This window comes from Oncorhynchus nerka, linkage group LG9a (genome assembly GCF_034236695.1).
Source record: "Oncorhynchus nerka isolate Pitt River linkage group LG9a, Oner_Uvic_2.0, whole genome shotgun sequence".
In the NCBI taxonomy this organism is placed as follows: Eukaryota; Metazoa; Chordata; class Actinopteri; order Salmoniformes; family Salmonidae; genus Oncorhynchus; species Oncorhynchus nerka.
In genome coordinates, this window is record NC_088404.1 from 32,756,601 (window position 1) to 32,777,413 (window position 20,813).

A 20,813-nucleotide genomic window follows, 5' to 3' on the forward strand; every position below is an offset into this window, starting at 1 on the left:
TCATACCTGAACTGTGTGGCCAACTACACCACATACATTTCATACACATACATTTCCAGTTGCCATGTATAGCAGAGGAAGTACATTCTGGTGTGCAAAATACTTAGTTACTACATGGCATAATGACAACATCCTGCTTTAAGAAACAATAGGAGAGAACAAACGCAGTCATTCAGTGTAAGAGAGGATCCAGTGTTATTTCAGTTTGTAAGCAGAGTGCAATACAACCCTTTATGGTACCAGACATGAGAAAAGGCCTTGATTCAGATGACTGGAGTACTAAGGGCTAGATTCAATCAGATTGACATCTGCATAGCGGTTGTTTTGGCGATGTTGGAACTGCATAGAGCTGTGAAATCCACAAGCATCTCATTGTGTTACCTTATTGTGGACACTGCCGTTGGATACACTGAAACCACACCCGACTATAATGCAACATCCCATGCAGCCACGTTAGAAGTTCAAACACTTGAATTAGACTGATACGCTATAAATTCCCCATTCAAATGAACATGAAAACATGCTTTAGCCTAACATCAATGGTTTGACATCTAATTCATTCTTTCTTAACACCGATAGCCTACACTTTCTAGAGCCGTTTTCAACTTCTAACCCGGTAGGATTAAGGGAGTGGTTTGTGACATACAGAAGCAGCCACTCACCGATAGAATATCTCATACCTCAGTTACAACTCTAAAACATCTGCTATGCGGATGTCGGCCAATGCTGGTTAATGCTCCATCTGATTTGAATCTAAGACTACACTTATCCCAACCAGGATGATTAGACGCAGATTGTACATTTATTGGGATAGTGTGGCAAATCTAGTGTTGGAAAATCTGAGCAAAGTACTTTACCGGTATACAAATTGTATGGAACCTCTAGGTACTGGAAGATTCTATAGAAAATCAGCTAGTGTAAGCTCTGCTGCAGATGGATGCACTGGTACTATTTTCATGGAGCAAAGTGTCAACCAAGACTTGAACACTCACCATTTCATCTGCCTCTTACAATACCTGCTTCCTTAAAAAGGTAGGTGTGTGCAATACAACAGAGTTGAGACACCATGCTCAGACTTCTTCCGAATCCTACTCAGTATGATCACATCTCCATAGGCAAGTATATCAAACTATACCAGGACGTTCTGTTTATTGCCTGTAAGATGACAGAATGGATTTAATGTCCTTGTAACTGATTCTATCACTGATTAGAAGTACAAAACAGCAATATGAACAGAGGGAGTCCAATTTGATAATGCATTCCTTTAGATCCATCAATTTGATAGTGCTCTTGTAAAACTGGCAAGAAAATAAAAATCTATTTGAATAATTTGTTTTTTGGGGGGATACAAAAAGTGAAAGTAAAAAAAGCAACCCTTATGTTCACTCTTTCCAGGCATTGGTTACAGCTTTAAACTACAACTACGTTTTTAAACTGTACACAAAGTGAACGGACAAACAAAAACGCTATATCACTACCCATCGCTTTAAAAAAACAAACTCACATACTTGTCGAGAACAAGCACCCTTTAAAAAGAGCCCTGGAGGCAACGGACACCAGAGTCTCCTAAAGATTCTAAATGAATCAACAGAATCGGATAATCATAATCTATTCTTAAACCCAGAAGCTGCCTGCCTCTTCAGTCAAACATAACAGATTGCAACAGACAAAAGGCAAATGGATTTTTACTTGTTTTCTTTTTAGGGATTTTTTTGTTTTTGTTGATAAGTGCGTCCATTGTGTGATGACCTGCCCCTAAGGCTTCTGTCGGTCTGAGGCAGGTGTACATACACCTCAACCCAGTTAATTGTATATACAGTGCCTTGCGAAAGTATTCGGCCCCCTTGAACTTTGCGACCTTTTGCCACATTTCAGGCTTCAAACATAAAGATATAAAACTGTATTTTTTTGTGAAGAATCAACAACAAGTGGGACACAATCATGAAATGATTTTTTTTAACAAATCAAAAACTGAAAAATTGGGCGTGCAAAATTATTCAGCCCCCTTAAGTTAATACTTTGTAGCGCCACCTTTTGCTGCGATTACAGCTGTAAGTCGCTTGGGGTATGTCTCTATCAGTTTTGCACATCGAGAGACTGAAATTTTTTCCCATTCCTCCTTGCAAAACAGCTCGAGCTCAGTGAGGTTGGATGGAGAGCATTTGTGAACAGCAGTTTTCAGTTCTTTCCACAGATTCTCGATTGGATTCAGGTCTGGACTTTGACTTGGCCATTCTAACACCTGGATATGTTTATTTTTGAACCATTCCATTGTAGATTTTGCTTTATGTTTTGGATCATTGTCTTGTTGGAAGACAAATCTCCGTCCCAGTCTCAGGTCTTTAGTAGACTCCATCAGGTTTTCTTCCAGAATGGTCCTGTATTTGGCTCCATCCATCTTCCCATCAATTTTAACCATCTTCCCTGTCCCTGCTGAAGAGAAGCAGGCCCAAACCATGATGCTGCCACCACCATGTTTGACAGTGGGGATGGTGTGTTCAGGGTGATGTGCTGTGTTGCTTTTACGCCAAACATAACGTTTTGCATTGTTGCCAAAAAGTTCAATTTTGGTTTCATCTGACCAGAGCACCTTCTTCCACATGTTTGGTGTGTCTCCCAGGTGGCTTGTGGCAAACTTTAAACAACACTTTTTATGGATATCTTTAAGAAATGGCTTTCTTCTTGCCACTCTTCCATAAAGGCCAGATTTGTGCAATATACGACTGATTGTTGTCCTATGGACAGAGTGTCCCACCTCAGCTGTAGATCTCCGCAGTTCATCCAGAGTGATCATGGGCCTCTTGGCTGCATCTCTGATCAGTCTTCTCCTTGTATGAGCTGAAAGTTTAGAGGGACGGCCAGGTCTTGGTAGATTTGCAGTGGTCTGATACTCCTTCCATTTCAATATTATCGCTTGCACAGTGCTCCTTGGGATGTTTAAAGCTTGGGAAATCTTTTTGTATCCAAATCCGGCTTTAAACTTCTTCACAACAGTATCTCGGACCTGCCTGGTGTGTTCCTTGTTCTTCATGATGCTCTCTGCGCTTTTAACGGACCTCTGAGACTATCACAGTGCAGGTGCATTTATACGGAGACTTGATTACACACAGGTGGATTGTATTTATCATCATTAGTCATTTAGGTCAACATTGGATCATTCAGAGATCCTCACTGAACTTCTGGAGAGAGTTTGCTGCACTGAAAGTAAAGGGGCTGAATAATTTTGCACGCCCAATTTTTCAGTTTTTGATTTGTTAAAAAAGTTTGAAATATCCAATAAATGTCGTTCCACTTCATGATTGTGTTGTTGATTCTTCACAAAAAATACAGTTTTATATCTTTATGTTTGAAGCCTGAAATGTGGCAAAAGGTCACAAAGTTCAAGGGGGCCGAATACTTTCGCAAGGCACTGTGTATATATATATACACGTGTATACATTTGACACACTCTAGGATGGTTTTCTATGAGTCTCAAAAAAACTCGGCCGAGCTCTGTGGTTCCGGTCTGCATTGCAGGGGAGAGGAAAGGTATTATGAGGTTGCACCGGGTGTGGGATTGACATTCTGTGTGGAGAGCTGAGGAGCGACCTCGATGATTCGTGGTTTGTCGATGATGCGGGCGGTGCGGTTGCCCTTCTCCACAATGCCGATGATCCAGGCCTGGTAGCCCTCGCCGTATTTAGGAGATTTGATCTCAGCACAGAAACGAGCTGCCTGCTCCCTGGGAAGACAGATCAACAGACCCCCTATAGATAGAGACAGAGATGGCTGATGAGTATGTGTGTGAAAGAGGTGAGAGAACCTAGACAGACAACAGGCCGACAAAAACACATGCACGGCCAGAGACACAAACATTCACACATACCTGATGTCTCGGGGCAGGTGCCGTGCATGAGTCCGAACATGTTCCCGCAGGCCTTGGACACAGCGGCCATCTTGGCGAGCACAGGGAGGTTGTGAATGACGAATGAGACCTCGCTACGCTGTTGCCGTGCCAATGTCTGGGCGTGGCCCAGAATCCCGAAGCCAGTGATGTCAGTGGCGGCGTGAGCGTTGAAGGTGTGCATCAGACCTGCAGCTGGAGAGATAAAAACAACAAATACATCAATATTCACATTACATTCATCCAAACAATGGTAGAAGTTACACAGGAGAGAAGGGGAAGAACAACTTGAGGACAGGTACTTGTTCTGTTGAGTCGGGCGGTGTGTGTACCTGTCCTGTTGAGCCGGGCCATGTTCATCATAGCTTCCTGATAGGCCAGCTCTACATCCTCCTGAGTCACCACCAGCTTGATCTTATTCCACTTGTCCGGCTGAGGGACAGACATATACACACGATTTTAGACCACTTTTGAGGCACGGCAATGACTGATAAAGCGCTGATTGGGTCCAGCTGTCCCTCCCATTGATATTTTTTGAGGGATACAGACGTCTCATTCATTACATTGACATTTTGGTGTTTAAGTTACAATACAGTAAATCAAAGGAGAGGTTTGTGTGTTGAGACTTACAATGTCCAGCCACTGGTGTACCGCCACAGCCACCTGAGTCCCAAGAGGTTTGGTGAGAATCAACACATCTCCTGGCACTGCGTTGTCTGGCCTGGAAGACATCATCACCATAGCTATCATTACTATCACAACACAGCACACAGCTCAAATGATCAAAGCAATTAGAGTTTAGAGGCTCAGAGAGAGATCTGAATAATAGTGAAATCCCCAAAAGAGTGAAAGACAGGAGGGCAGCTGTCTGTGAGGAGAGGGTTCTTACATGATGAACTCATTGGGTTGACAGACCGTGGTGGCCACCCCACCCAGGACCACCCAGGGGTTAAGAACAGTCTGTCCCCCCGTAACAGACGTGCCTGCTTCCTCCGACGCATCTTTGAACCCCTGGATGATCAGAGGCATCACCTTGTCCCGCTCCTGACAGGGACTCAGAGACAGGGGAGGGACTATTTAGTGGCTGGGTGCTACACATTGGTATATATATATATATATATATATATGTGTGTATGTGTGTGGCCATGCACCTTTTCTGACAGTTTGTTACTGATCCCCAGCAGCATCAACATGTTGTCACATTCCGTCACTCCCATTGCGTACAGGTCACTTAGAACATTGGCACACGCAATTCGCCCCTATAGACACAGACAGGAATAAAGAAGGCATTATTGACATGATTTACTGTAGATATGAATGAAGATAACACATACTCTGCTCAAGGTGAAAGAAACGACTCCAGTCCAAAGCTCTCAGTAACTACTCAATCTATACGATACTCACAGGACCTAAAGCATGTAAGGTATGCCTGAAAACATTAACACAAAGAGGGGTAGAGAATGAGAACCTACCATCATATAGGGGTCGTCCACTATGGGGTAGATGTAGTCTGTCGTCTGGACTAGAGAAAGGCCCCCATGCCTGAGGGGGATGACACAGGTGTCCATACCAATGCCTGCAAAGAACAGTTATTATTAAAACTGTCAAAGTTATCTGAAGAATGGATGTGAATAAAGTGTGTGTGTGTGTTCATACCAAGTCTGGGCATGACGGCTCCAAGGAACTGTTCATCCTCCTGATAGTGGTTCTCCTGCAGGGCTTCTAGAAGCTTCTGTAGCACATCCTGGGGTACCTATGGAATAACAAGCAGATTACCTCAGAACTACAAGTCAAGCTTAATCATCATCCTAATGTGTTGCATTTGTAGTGCTTTTCTCAAACTCACCAAACTTTACATTGTATAGTTATGAAAATAAAGTAAATGTCTGCTCATTGCTCCCAAACATGACTTACTGTTGACGCTAGAGACACAGCAAGGAAACTTTTGAAAGCAGCAAAGACTAAGTGGCCAATAACATTCTATTCACTGACATTATACCAGTAGCCGGTCTTCGATGTACCCTAATAACTCTGTTCACAGCGCCAGGGGTGTAGAGAAACCCACCTTGCAGCCCGTTCCTTTGAGCTCAGTGAAGCGTGTGAGTCTGAAGCTCTTGTCTAGCTCGTAGCTCTCTGGGTTAAACGACTCTCTGACAGACATGGCTGGAGACACTTTGGGACCTCAGTCAATAACCTGAGGACAGAAGATAGGGAGAAGGGGAGAGAGGGATGAGAAACATGGCTGGAGTAACACTGGACAGTCACCCCTGACAACATCTCTTCTCTGTTCAACCAATTAGCATCCAGGATCAGGATACAGCAAAAAAGGAGAGAAGGACCGAGGGATGAGTAAAGGAAAGAGGTTGTGAAACTTGAAATATTCTGTTTTGGTGTAACTACTACTAAACTGAAAAGGTAAAGGCATAGTGGATGCTTATGCAGACATTTGATGAGCACAATTTTGTACCTCAAAGTGCTATTAATGAAGATTAGGTTATATCTAAAAAAAAATGACAAAGTAAGTAAAAATACAAAAAACGAATCTAACTAAAAAAAGCTGTGCATGTATGTACAGTGCCTTGCAAAAATATTCACCCCCCTTGGCGTTTTTTCCTATTTTGTTGCATTACAACCTGTCATTTTAATGGATTTTTATTTGGATTTCATGTAATGGACATACACAAAATAGTTCAAATTGGTGAAGTGAAATGAAACAAATAACTTGTTTCAAAGAAAAAAAGAAAGAAAAAAAAGAAAAGTGGTGCATGCATTTGTATTCACCCCCTTTGCTATTAAGCCCCTAAATAAGACCTGGTGCAACCAATTACCTTCAGAAGTCATATCGTTAGTTAAACAAAGTCCACCTGTGTGCAATCTAAGTCTCACATGATCTCAGTATATATACACCTGTTCTGAAAGGCCCCAGAGTCTGCAACACCAAGCAAGCACCACTATGAAGACCAAGGAGCTCTCCAAACAGGTCAAGGACAAAGTTGTGGAGAGTACAGATCAGGGTTGAGTTATAAAAAAATATATATCTGAAACTGAACATCCCACGGAGCACCATTAAATCCATTGTTCAAAAATTTAAAGAAAATGGCACCACAACAAACCTGCCAAGAGAGGGCCACCCACCAAAACTCACAGACCAGGCAAGGAGGGCATTAATCAGAGAGGCAACAAAGAGACCAAAGATAACCTTGACAGAGCTGCAAAGCTCAACAGCGGAGATTGGAGTATCTGTCCATAGGACCACTTTAAGCCGTACACTCCACAGAGCTGGGCTTTACGGAAGAGTGGCCAGAAAAAAATAAGCAAACATGTTTGGTGTTCACCAAAAGGCATGTGGGAGACTCCCCAAACATATGGAAGAAGGTCCTCTGGTCAGATGAGACTAAAATGTCGCTTTTTGGCCATCAAGGAAAACACTGTCTGGCGCAAACCCAACACCTCTCATCACCCCGAGAACAACATCCCCACAGTGAAGCATGGTGGTGGCAGCATCATTTTTTTTCCATCGGCAGGGACTGGGAATCTGGCCAGAATGATGGATGGCACTAAATACAAGGAAATTCTTGAAGGAAACCTGTTTGTCTTCCAGAGATTTTAGACTGGGACGGAGGTTCACCTTCCAGAAGGACAATGACCCTAAGCATACTACTAAAGCAACACTCGAGTGGTTTAAGGGGAAACATTTAAATGTCTTGGAATGACCTAGTCAAAGCCCAGACTTAAATCCAATTGAGAATCTGTGGTATGACTTAAAAGATTGCTGTACACCAGCAGAACCCATCCAACTTGAAGAATGGGCAAAAATCAAAGTGGCTAGATGTGCCAAGCTTATAGAGACATACCCCAAGAAACTTGCAGATGTAGTTTGCTGCTAAAGGTGGCTCTACAAAGTATTGATTTTGGAGGTGTGAATAGTTATGCATGCTCAAGTTTTCCGTTTTCCATTTGTTTAACAAAAAATATGTTGCATCTTCAAAGTGTTAGGCATGTTGTGTAAATCAAATGATACAAACCCCCCAAAAATCCATTTTAATTCCAGGTTGTATGGCAACAAAATAGGAAAAATGCCATGGGGGATGAATACTTTCGCAAGCCACTATCTTTAAAGCTGAATCAGTTGATCAATGGCTTGAACTTGTTGCAAAATCCAATAAATCATAAATTAATCACTCAAAAAAAGGGAAAAGTTAATTTCTTAGATCAAATTAAATTGTATTTGTCAAATGCGCCAAATAGAAGTTGTAGACATGACAGTGAAATGCTTACTTACAAGCTCTTTACCAACGATGCAGTTAAATAAGCCATATACAATGATTACCAATACCATGTCAATGTGCAGGGATACATGGTAATTAAGGTAGATATGTACATGTAGACAGGGGTAAAGTGAATAGGCATCGGATAGATTGAAACTAGCAGCAGCGTATGTGTGTACATATGTGATAATGTGTGCGTTAGATTTTTTTATATGCGGGATAAGTCCATCCACACAAATTGTTCCGAAGATCATCTAAGAAACGAGAGCTAGTATTTGATTGTTCTAGTGAGCACAGGTGTGGTTTTCTGAGATAATCAATTAAAATCCCATCATGCTTTGGGCCATGTGTAAAAATGCCCAGTCGCCCATTATTTTGGCTACCATGGCAAGAAGAGGTCTGTCACTTTGAAAGAGAGGTCTCAAAGTAGCATAGGGGGCTTAAAGGTTGTGCGTCTCAGTCACCAGATCTAAACCCAATTGAACACTTATGGGAGATTCTAGAGCGGTACCAGAGACAGCGTTTTACGCCACCATCAACAAGACACCAAATTATGGAATTGTTCTAGGAAGAAAGGTGTCGCATCCCTCCAACAGAGTTTCAGACACTTGTAGAATCTATGCCAAGGCGCATTGAAGCTGTTCTAGTGGCTCGAGGTGGCGCAACACCCTATTAAGACACTATGTTGGTGTTTTCTTTATTTTGGCAGTTACCTGTAGTTTTGGCCAAATTCACAAGTCTTCCATTTATATCCTTTAACATAAACACCTGTTTACAGTGACAAGTACAGCCGAGAAAACACAGACTAAACGTGGTTTCACATTGAGCTATGTTTTCCTCTAGTTCTGCAGAGTATAAAAACTGTGCTTTTGTTGACCACTCACTGACATAACAACCAGAGACCAGTTTGCATTTATTTATTCACATATTTGTTTCACTTTGCTGTGACATATTAAAAGCAATGATTTATATATAAACCTTGATTTGCTGATTCTATGTATTGGCCAATAAGAGGCTTTGAAGCCACAAGTTAGCCATATTGGCACTCACCAGAAGAAGCAGTCCCTCCATAGGAATGAATGGAATTCTACAGTATTTCAATTAAATGTTTCAGGGACAAAATTACATGTATTTAAGTATTTTGTTGTTGTAGTGCAGACAGTAACATTGAAACTTTCAAAAAAGGTAGCTGTAAATGACAAATGTTTTTGTATATGTTTGTTTATTTTATGTTTAGCACACAAACTATGCATGAAGGTGTCTAAATACAATAAACAAATCTAGACATTAATACATGCATTTCTATAGCTTCCAAAATATATAATTTTTTTTAAACTTTGGGGGAGTGCCAAGATGGTGGATTCAAAACAGCGCCTCCTGTCAGTCATCTAGAATATACCATTGATGAGAAGCGTGGACGTTGGACATAGAATCAGACCTAACTAGTCGATCTGGTCTCGGGCAATTTCATGGCTAAATAAAACAAAAATAGAATACATTAAATATTAAACACAATCCCAGGCGTCACTGTGTGATCCTGTATTTTATCATGGCTCCGGATAAATTGTTGCGCTTGGGGTCCTAGTCAGTTTGGCTTCTGAAACAGTGCGAGGAGGATATGAAGTTGGGCTGGTGTGCACCGGCTCAAATTAAATCATGCACCAGACATTTTCAGCCAAATCAAATTCTGCAGTCAAAAGTTACCAATATTAATCAATTAGCTAACTACAGACATTAAAATAATCTGTTATCAATAATTGTGTGAGTTTTTCCTGTCTTGCAGCTGCATGCTTGTAGCCTGCCCAGAGAACTAACATTGGCTAAGTAATAGCCTGTTTGCTAATCAATGAGTTTAGCTAGCTGATGTGCTAACTATTAATCAAGTGGGACATCGTTTGTGTGACTAATCGAGCTTCATACAATAGTTAAAATGCGGATAAAACAAAACTGTATTATTAATCATTTAAATTAGCGAAACCAGAACGAAAACTAGCAGTTTATGGTTTCGAAGTAACCGGGAAAGCAGTGCATAAAAATGTCGGCGGTGGAAAAAATTAACCCCTTCTTGTACAGCGCCATGCGAGACGTGCTACAACAGACTTTGTAACAATAAAATAACGCCATACATGCAATTTGCACACAGTTTGTAATCATATGCTGCATTACATATATGTAAAATACCCCCCCTTTGCATTTATAGGGCTGAACCAGAGTTATATTCGTATAACATTTCCCCTTTAATTGCTCTCACCAGTTTATCCTTACCGGTTTTGCTTTAGCGGCGGGTCTCCAGAAACAAGAGAAGGGACAGTACCAGAATGCATTTGGAGTAAATCGGGTGTCCTTGAAGATAGCCTGACGAAAAATCTATTAACTTTTATTTTTTGTTTTACAACAGAATATATTTCATTTTATCGCGTTGGGAAATGCATAAAATAAATAGATGTACATGCATCAGATAATATCACAAGGTGAGGACCGTCATCACAACGGGGGAAATCTTGAGGTAAAAGCACGAGATCACAAAGGGTCCTTCGCAAGGAGACTGGCGCCTTTAACTCCCCTTTAAAGAACCGCAGAGTCTGGCAATAAAAAGTCAACAATGGATTGTACCTTTAATTTAGTCTTCCCTCCAATATGTTAGAGATCAGTATGCAATCACAAATGTTCTAATCAAGTTTATAGCGTTTACAATAGAAACAGTGCATGCATAATGTTATATGATTGTACATTTATTGTGAAATTAGCTCTGAATTCCAGGTTATATGTACAGTATCCGTTTTTATAAAATGTGTGGTTTTAACCACGTGGAAAGAGACTGATCATTTTCCTTTTAAATTAATGCCTGAATTAAAGGTTTGCATTAGCCGACTTGCTAAATGTAATTCTAATCAGCTCATACAATTATACACCTTATATGTCAGGACTAAGACACTGATAAAATGAAGGGGTACCATAGCATTGATACATCTGATAATAACTGGATAGACCTGACATGACAGACTGGTCTCATAGACTAGACGTAACATAGTAAACGTAAATCCGGGATGTTCAAATTGGTATATGTTACGTTTGGTGTGGTTACATAAGGAAGCATGTTACTTAATGAGGTACAAACAAAAGGACAGTGGTTGGATGGGTAGGCATATAATGTGAACGTCTAGCCAACCCAAAGGTTGTGTTCGAATCTCATCACAGAAAACTTTAGCATATTGAGCTAATTAGCAACTTTGCAACTCCTTACCATGTTAGCTAACCCTAACCCTTTAACTGAACTCCTAAGCCTAGCTAACATTAGCCAGCTCGCTAATTTTAGTGTTAGCCACCTCTAGCTAACGTTAGCCATAACAAATTGGAATTTGTAACATATTGTACATTTAGCAAATTTGTAACTTCCTACATTTGCAAATTCGTAACATGTCGTTCGAATTACAAATTTGTTAAAATAAAATATTATTTGTCACATACACATGGTTAGCAGATGTTAATGCGAGTGTAGCGAAATGCTTGTGCTTCTAGTTCCGACAATGCAGTAATAACCAACGAGTAATCTAGCTAACAATTCCAAAACTACTACCTTATACACACAAGTGTAAAGGGATAAATAATATGTACATAAATATATATGAATGAGTACTGGTACAGAGCGGCATAGGCAAGATGCAGTAGATGGTATCGAGTACAGTATATACATATGAGATGAGTATGTAAACAAAGTGGCATAGTTTAAAGTGGCTAGTGATACATGTATTACATAAAGATGCAGTAGATGATATAGAGTACAGTATATACGTATACATATGAGATAAATAATGTAGGGTATGTAAACATTATATTAAGTAGCATTGTTTAAAGTGGATAGTGATATATTTTACATCAATTCCCATTATTAAAGTGGCTGGAGTTGTGTTGGCAGCAGCCACTCAATGATAGTGGTGGCTGTTTAACAGTCTGATGGCCTTGAGATAGAAGCTGTTTTTCAGTCTCTCGGTCCCAGCTTTGATGCACCTGTATTGACCTCGCCTTCTGGATGATAGCGGGGTGAACAGGCAGTGGCTTGGGTGGTTGTTGTCCTTGATGATCTTTATGGCCTTCCTGTGACATCGGGTGGTGTAGGTGTCCTGGAGGGCAGGTAGTTTGCGTTGTGCAGACCTCACTACCCTCTGGAGAGCCTTACGGTTGTTGGCGGAGCAGTTGCCGTACCAGGCGGTGATACAGCCCGACAGGATGCTCTCGATTGTGCATCTGTAGAAGTTTGTGAGTGCTTTTGGTGACAAGCCAAATTTCTTCAGCCTCCTGAGGTTGAAGAGGCGCTGCTGCGCCTTCTTCACAATGCTGTCTGTGTGGGTGGACCAATTCAGTTTGTCTGTGATGTGTATGCCGAGGAACTTAAAACTTACTACCCTCTCCACTACTGTTCCATCGATGTGGATAGGGGGGTGTTCCCTCTGCTGTTTCCTGAAGTCCACAATCATCTCCTTAGTTTTGTTGACGTTGAGTGTGAGGTTATTTTCCTGACACTACACTCCGAGGGCCCTCACCTCCTCCTTGTAGGCCGTCTCGTCGTTGTTGGTAATCAAGCCTACCACTGTTGTGTCGTCCGCAAACTTGATGATTGAGTTGGAGGCGTGCGTGGCCACGCAGTCGTGGGTGAACGGGGAGTACAGGAGAGGGCTCAGAACGCACACTTGTGGGGCCCCAGTGTTGAGGATCAGCAGGGTGGAGATGTTGTTTCCTACACTCACCACCTGGGGGCGGCCCGTCAGGAAGTCCAGTACCCAGTTGCACAGGGCGGGGTCGAGACCCAGGGTCTCGAGCTTGATGACGAGCTTGGAGGGCACTATGGTGTTAATTGCCGAGATGTAGGTGATGAACAGCATTAGTAGTCTCTCAAAGCACTTCATAATGACGGAAGTGAGTGCTACGAGGCGGTAGTCGTTTAGCTCAGTTACCTTAGCTTTCTTGGGAACAGGAACAATGGTGGCCCTCTTGAAGCATGTGGGAACAGCAGACTGGGATTGGGATTGATGAATATGTCCGTAAACACACCAGCCAGCTGGTCTGCGCATGCTCTGAGGGCGCGGCTGGGGATGCTGTCTGGGCCTGCAGCCTTGCGAGGGTTAACACGTTTAAATGTTTTACTCACCTCGGCTGCAGTGAAGGAGAGTCCGCATGTTTTGGTTGCGGGCCGTGTCAGTGGCATTGTATTGTCCTCAAAGTGGGCAAAAAAGTTATTTAGTCTGCCTGGGAGCAAGGCATCCTGGTCCGTGATTGGGCTGGTTTTCTTTTTGTAATCCGTGATTGACTGTAGACCCTGCCACATACCTCTTGTGAGTTACATATCGTACAAATGTAATTCATAACATTTTGTAATGAAACAAGCAGGGAGCAGGTCTCGAACCCTCAACCTTCTGGCCCAAAATCCAGTGTGCCATCGACTGTGCCCCAAAAGCATGCTCAAGTGGCAGAGTCGATATTCGCGCTTATAAACCCAGGGTCGTTACACAACTCCCTCCTTTCAAAGTGCGCGTCCTCGTGCTAGCTTATGTCGTGGAGGATCGTTACAAAATTTAACACTTACAAGAACTTGTGAATTCAATATAGGCTTTTAATACAAACATATCAGAAGCCTAGATGGTCCGCGGAACACACACTTTTCCAGAGCACTGGCTCTGTTTTTATACACATACAACATATGAGTCCATCCCACATGCAAATGAAGTTACTTCCCTCAGTCCATCTGCCACCATTATATCCCAATCTGTGCATCCTGCTTGTTCACGCCCAATAATGCCCATATCTGCTTTCAGTCAAGTTATAATGGTGACAGGACCTCTTCATGTCCCAAAAATAATACATGCCCATCTTATCCTATGGGCCCCTTAAGTTTAGCTTGGTGTGTTCTTTGGTATGTCTGTCCTTATTAGGACTAGTAGACTATGTGTCTCTTCTCTTCATGTCCTAAAAATATATGCTAAAATGTCTATAGTCCATCCGTTGGTCATTTGGCTGACCCCCTCCTTTGTGTGTCCCTCTGACCTTGGTATGTCCAGCTGTCCTATGCTCTCATGGCCTTACTTTGGTTTCCTGTCCTATACAATAGACAATGCATTTTACCAGAATGGCAAATGCACTCTAAGTGTATCTTTCTCTTGTGGTACAGTATTATGTTTCTCCCTATATGTACATCTTGCTCCCACACTTACAACTCAACGTCTTATAGGAACATGCTCAATGGCCAAGCACAAGCACGTTCGTGGATGCAAGGTCACTTCTGACACCAATATAATGAAACCCAGGGTCGTTAGAATATTGTTCGACTTACATTCGTAACATATCATGTGAAATGGATGATGGGCATCCACAAATTAATACATACCATACGAAATGTAACATATATTGTAGCAAATTTGTGTGGGAAGCTCCAACCGGAACTCGAACCCGGGTCCAGTGATCCGTTATGCCAAGAGTCCCAAACCTCTTGATGAAGTCGCTAGGTGTTGTGTAAGGTCACTACATAATCCCCTTCCTCTGGGAGAGTGTGTCCCCATGCTTCTATATACTAAGTCCCTCACATGGACACGCCTTTCCAATGGCCCCACGGCCGCCATCCCACTTTTGACACCACTGTAGTAAATGTTTGGGGTAGCTCCAACCGGGATTCAAACCCGGTCCTGCGACTGTCAAGCCAACACCGTAACTGTTACGCCAAGAGTTATGAACTGCTTGACGCAGTCACTAGGTGTTGTGTTAAGGTCGCTACAATATTATACTAAATGGAGTGTCTTGGATTTACATACAGAATAATACGACATGCTCTGAGACCACATTGAATATGAGGGTTAAACCACGAGAACATAAACCATAATTTACAGTAGACAATTCCTAATTTCAAAATGTTTTCCCCTGTGAATAGAAAAGGGGAGAAGGCTTCCCAGCTGAAAAGTTATTTGCTGTGAAGAAACAGAATCATTAGATAATTTATTCAGGTATTGTCCGCATGTAGCTTGTTTCTGGTCACAGGTTCAGGAATGGCAAAAAAAAATCTAAACATTAATTTAAATGAACCCTACAAATAGCAGTGTTGGGTGATTTGGAAAGCCATAGTCAATCAATCAACAATATAATAATGCTCTTGGGAAAAATGTTAATCTTTAACGTACAATCTGTGGTACTATGCGATTAGAGAAGTTCATGATTCATGTGAGACATCACAGCACAGTAAAGAAATATATGGCGTGTGGAAATCAAAAGGGGGTGATCAATGGAGATATGTGAGATGGGCTGAGAGTAGCAGAGGGCTGGGTTTAAAAATCTAATGATGGTAATATTTATTACCGGCCGTGACACTGCTGTCAAGGCAACGGAAGGAGGGTGGGGAGATGGCGGAAAAGGAAATAAGGAAGAAAGAGGAGGATATTCTGAATAAACATGGAGTGGGGGACTACAGAGGCCTTCTGAAAGATCTGGTGAAGAATATGATGGACAAGAAAAAAGGAGAGATATGGATTATGCTTTGAGTGAATATGGAACGCAGGATCGCTCAGAACTTTTGGAAGAGCTTGAGGGGGAAATGGAACCTGATGAGAGTGAAGATGAATTAAATGTGGTGGCAGGTGCAGTGGTGACTTCTGAGAAGAAGTTGAGTGTAGAGGGAAGTAGTCATGTGAGGAAGGTGGGTGTCAAGTGTAAAAACAGCAATACCTGCTCCAGTAGTTCGGAGATGGAACTTGTTGAGAGTGAGGGTGAAGTACCTGCGGCGAGGACCACCAAATTCGGGACTTTTCCCAAGAATGATAATGATGATTTTACCACAGTGGGAGTGAGATTTGTAGAGAGAATGGATCCTTGCTTTTTGGTTGATCCATATGTGGTGTCAGTTTGGGTAAAGGAAAGGTTGGGGACTGTTGAGTTGGTGAAGGTAAATTGGACTCATGATTATTTGTTACGTTTCTTCCACCCAGAGGGAGCGGGCGCTCCAGATTACAAGATTAGGGACAAGAATTGTAACCTGCTTTGCTCTCCGGAGTGTGGTATCGGTGGAGAAAGTTGTGTGTGTTAGTTGTGGGGGTGATCATGGGGCTGGAGATCGGAGGTGTCCGGTGAAAGAAAGGCAGGTTGAGGTTGCCAGGGTTAGAGTACAGTAGTACAGAAAGTGTTGTATGCCGAAGCAGTGAAGAGAGTGGTAGAGGAAGATGGGTACAGGGTGAGGGATCCTGAGAGGATTCCTGTGAGTAGGCAGAGATCAAGAGAGTGATGGGAAGAATATGTGCTGCTTTTTCGACTCTCCCTCACTCTGTCTCTCTCTCTACTGCACCTGCTATCTCGACCTCAGAATCCTCAGTTATGAAAAGCCAACTGACATTTACCCCTGAGGTGCTGACCTGTTGCACCCTCTACAACCACTGTGATTATTATTTAAAAAAGGGAGTTAGCAATCAGTTGACAACAGATACTCAAAACAGACATATTTTTGCCTCTAAAAATAAAAGTTCAATACAAACATTTGTAAAATACGGAAAATTATTAATTTGATAATCCCCAATAAAACCATAACCATTGTATCAGATAGAACACTCTGACGGAGCTGATGTTAGACAAAAATCTGACAGAGTTGATGTTTTACAGAGTTGACAAAAATAGCATTTGTTGCTTTATGACTCTAAAACCTAATTAAAATGTAAGTGCATTCAAGACCCCTTGACTTTTCCACATTTTGTCACGTTACAGCCTTATTCTAAAATGGATTAAATAGTTTTGTTCCCCTCATCAATCTACACACAATACCCCACAATGACAAATCCAAAACAGGTTTTACATTTTTTAGCTAATTTATTAAAAAAAATAAAAAACAGAAATATCACAGTATTCAGACTCTTTACTCAGTACTTTGTTGAAGCACCTTTTGCAGTGATTACAGCCTTAAGTATTCTTGGGTATGACACTACAACCTTGGCACACCAGTTTTTGTTGAGTTTCTCCCATTCTTCTCTGCAGATCCTCTCAAGCTCTGACAGATTGTAATGGGGAGTGTCACTGCACAGCTATTTCCAGGTCTCTCCTGCATTGTCTTGGCTGTGGGCTTAAGGTCGTTGTCCTGTTTGAAGGTGAACCTTTGCCCCAGTTTGAGGTCCTGAGCGCTCGGCAGCAGGTTTTCATCAAGGATCTTTCTGTACTTTGCTCCGTTCATCTTTCCCTTGATACTGACTAGTCTCCCAGTCCCTGCCGCTGAAAAATATCCCCACAGCATGATGCTGCCACCACCATGCTTCACCGTAAGGATGGTGCCAGGTTTCCTCCAGACGTGAATCTTGGAATTCAAGCCAATGAGTTCAATCTTGGTTTCTTAACACCAGATAATCTTGTTTCTTATGGTCTGAGAGTTCTTTAGGTGCCTTTTGACAAACTCTAAGTGTTATGTGACTTTTACTGAGGAGTGGCTTCCATCTAGCTACTCTGATTGGTGGAGTGGTGCAGAGATGGTTGTCCTTCTGGAAGGTTCTCCCATCTCCACAGAGGAACGCTGGAACTCTGTCAGAGTGACCATTGGGTTCTAGGTCACCTTCCTGACTAAGGCCCTTCTCCCCCGATTGCTCAGTTTGGCCCGGTGGCCAGCTCTCGGAAGAGTCTTGGTGGTTACAAACTTCTTCCATTTAAGAATGATGGAGGCCACTGTGTTCTTAGGGAACTTCAATGCTGCAGAAATGTTTTGGTACCCTTCCCCAGATCTGTGCCTCGACACAATCCTGTCTTGGAGCTCTACGGATAATGGGCCGATGTCTCCTTGCTGTCCCCAGTCCACCTGGGCATGCTGCTGCTCCAGTTTCAAATGTTCTGATAGCGGCTATGGAACCCTGACCTGCTGTTTTGGACTCTCTCTCTACCGCACCTACTGTCTCTAACTCTGAATAATTGGCTATGAAAAGCCACCTGACATTTTCTCCCGAGGTGCTGACCTGTTGCACCCTCTACAACCACTGTGATTATTATTATCTGATCCTGCTGGTCATCTATGAATGTTTGAACATCTTGGCCATGTTCTGTTATAATCTCCACCTGGAACAGCCAGAAGAGGACTGGCTTGGTTCCTCTTTAGATTTCTTCCTAGGTTCTGGCCTTTCTAGGGAGTTTTTCCTAGCCACTGTGCTTCCACATCTGCATTGTTTGGGGTTTTAGGCTGGGTTTCTGTACAGCACTTTGTGACATTGGCTGAAATAAAATACATTTGATTAAATTCCTTCGACCCCATGGCTTGATTTTGTTCTGACATGCACTGTCAACTGTGGGACCTTATATAGACAGGTGTGTGCCTTTACAAATCATGTACAATCAATTAAATTTACCACAGGTGGACTCCAATTAAGTTTTAGAAACATCTAAAGGATGATCAATAGAAACAGGATGCACCTCTACAACTATATGTTAATAGTTGTTATTATTTTTACAATGTAGCTACTTCATCGTTCACATATAAGAATAACAAAAGACAGCCATTACTTCAAATTTACCACCCTTAGTCCTTTTTTAAAATGTATTTATTTTTCTATTTTATTTTTATTAACAACAAATCAATACAGGAAGTACATGTGGGAACACAAGTATATATGAATAATATACAATGGACAATTGGGCTAGGGGGTTCAATATCACCTTACACAAGGACCTTAAGGGACATACATACACTTATTATTCTAACAGCTTTTTTGTTAGTGTAAGATCTTAGTGTAAGATCTTCATAAATGTGTTCAATTACAAATCTACTGATGTCTACAGTTTTCTTACATGAATACAATGCCAAAAAAGATGCAACACTGTTTCTGGGTGGTCATTACAAAAGGAGCCATTTGAGTTGATGTTTTCCTTAAACTTCTTCATATAGTGGTTGGCAGGATAATATTTATGAATAATTTTAAAGGAAACTTCCTTAATTGTTTAACAAGTAGGTATGTGTGTGGCAACATCCAAACTTTTTTCCAACAGATATTATCAATAAATCCATTCCAATAAGGCATGACATGAGGTAATGACATGAGGTAGATAGATACAAACCTAGTTTCAGTAGGATGTTGTATCTGTCAGAGTCTAGGTGATGTGGGTAAGGCGGAGTCAGGCGCAGGACACAGAGATGAGTAATAATAGTAACTTTACTCAAAAATAATCTTCCAACAAGGAGAACGAAAATCCAGAATCACATAAACGAGACAACTGACAACAATAAACACGCACAAAACCATGATGGCTCCAGAGGGTTAAATAGGGAAATAATTAAATGAAATAAATAATTAAACGAAATATAATTAATATAATATAATTAATTAATATAATATAATAATTAATATAATATATTAATTAAATAATTAATCAAAATAAATACTAACGTAATGGGAACCAGGTCTGTACAATACAGACAAAACAAATGGAAAAAGAAATGTAGATCGGTGGAGGCTAGAAAGCTGGTGACGTCGACTGCCGAACGCCGCCCGAACAAGGAGAGGCACCAACTTCGACGGAAGTCGTGACAGTATTGCTCTGTTGTTGAATGGACCAAAAGAGAAACAAATCTTTCCTACTGATGAGTCAACAGGGTCAACAGAAGGTAGGCTCCGAGGGTCAGGTCTTGACACGTTCCTGAATAATAAAGCAACACCTGAGGGAATGGCATCTAAAACAATTGCAAAATATTTAGGTGTTATAGGGACCTTGTAATGTGATAATAATTCCTTATAACTGAGTAAAATACCCTCTGCATTTACCAGTTGGCTCACCAATAGGATATTATTTTGGAACCAATATTCTAAAAACAAAGAAGTATTTTTATACAATATATCCCGATTATTCCATATATAATATCTGTGTGGAGAAAAATTATGCTTATAAATGAAGGACCATGACAAGAAAACCTGCCGATGAAAAGTAAAAAGTTTCACTGGAACTTCAATATTATAATTGTAAACCAATATGAAGTTAAGGCCACCAAAAGTAGAGAAGACATGATGAGGAATAAAATTCCACATAGAAGTAGTGGGTCTTCTTAGGAATTGTTTTATCCAACTGATCTTAAAAGTATTATTTGAGGTAGTAAAGTCCAGAAAATTCAGCCCACCATTCTCATAAGTTTTCATTACAACAGTTGTCCTAATGTAATTGGGTACGGTTTCTCCACAGAAAGTTGAAAAGCATCTGGTCTATCTCCTTGCTTATTTTACTGTCAAATGTGTCATATGTTAGTCTAGAGATACCTTCAGCCTTGGTTATTAGGACGCTTCCTTTAAAAGATAAGTCCCTATGTAGCCATTGATTTAGCTTCTTCTGTTTTTTTTATTTTTAATAATAGGGTTAAAATTTAGTAAGCCTCTATACTTCTGATCCTTTGTAATGGTTCTGCCTAAATATGTAAGTACTTATTTTACTGGAATACCATAATATGAAGGTGTCACAATCTTTGACAGCCATGAGTTCATATTTACTAATGTTAAGATATAGACCAGAGGCTTTGGAAAAGGATTGTATCACATTGATCGATATGGGAATTTGGTTAGCATCTTTCAGAAAAAATGTAGTATTGTCAGGCTTATAATAATTTCTTTACCAGCTATGGAAATACCTTGTACAGGACTATTATTTAAAGAATTTGTAAGAAGTTGGGTGATTAATAAAAACAG

General features: G+C 41.2%; 1 protein-coding gene across 2 annotated transcripts; it reads right to left on the reverse strand.

Annotated features, from left to right (window-relative positions):
• Window positions 1-171: 171 nt before the first annotated feature.
• LOC115134738 (selenide, water dikinase 1-like) lies at window positions 172-10,503 on the reverse strand. Of its 2 annotated transcripts, none has more exons than XM_029668935.2 (10): window positions 10,417-10,503; window positions 5,949-6,077; window positions 5,540-5,636; window positions 5,356-5,459; window positions 5,035-5,142; window positions 4,773-4,927; window positions 4,514-4,604; window positions 4,216-4,315; window positions 3,866-4,078; window positions 172-3,746 (listed from the first exon to the last, which is right to left on the reverse strand). In XM_029668935.2, exons 2-10 carry the CDS (start codon window positions 6,042-6,044, stop codon window positions 3,532-3,534), a joined length of 1,179 nt encoding a protein of 392 aa, XP_029524795.1. In that variant the 5' UTR covers window positions 6,045-6,077; window positions 10,417-10,503; the 3' UTR covers window positions 172-3,531. The 2 variants fall into 2 exon arrangements, with proteins under 2 accessions (XP_029524795.1, XP_029524796.1); XM_029668936.2 differs by having other exon boundaries at window positions 10,403-10,463.
• Between the last annotated feature and the right edge of the window lie 10,310 nt (window positions 10,504-20,813).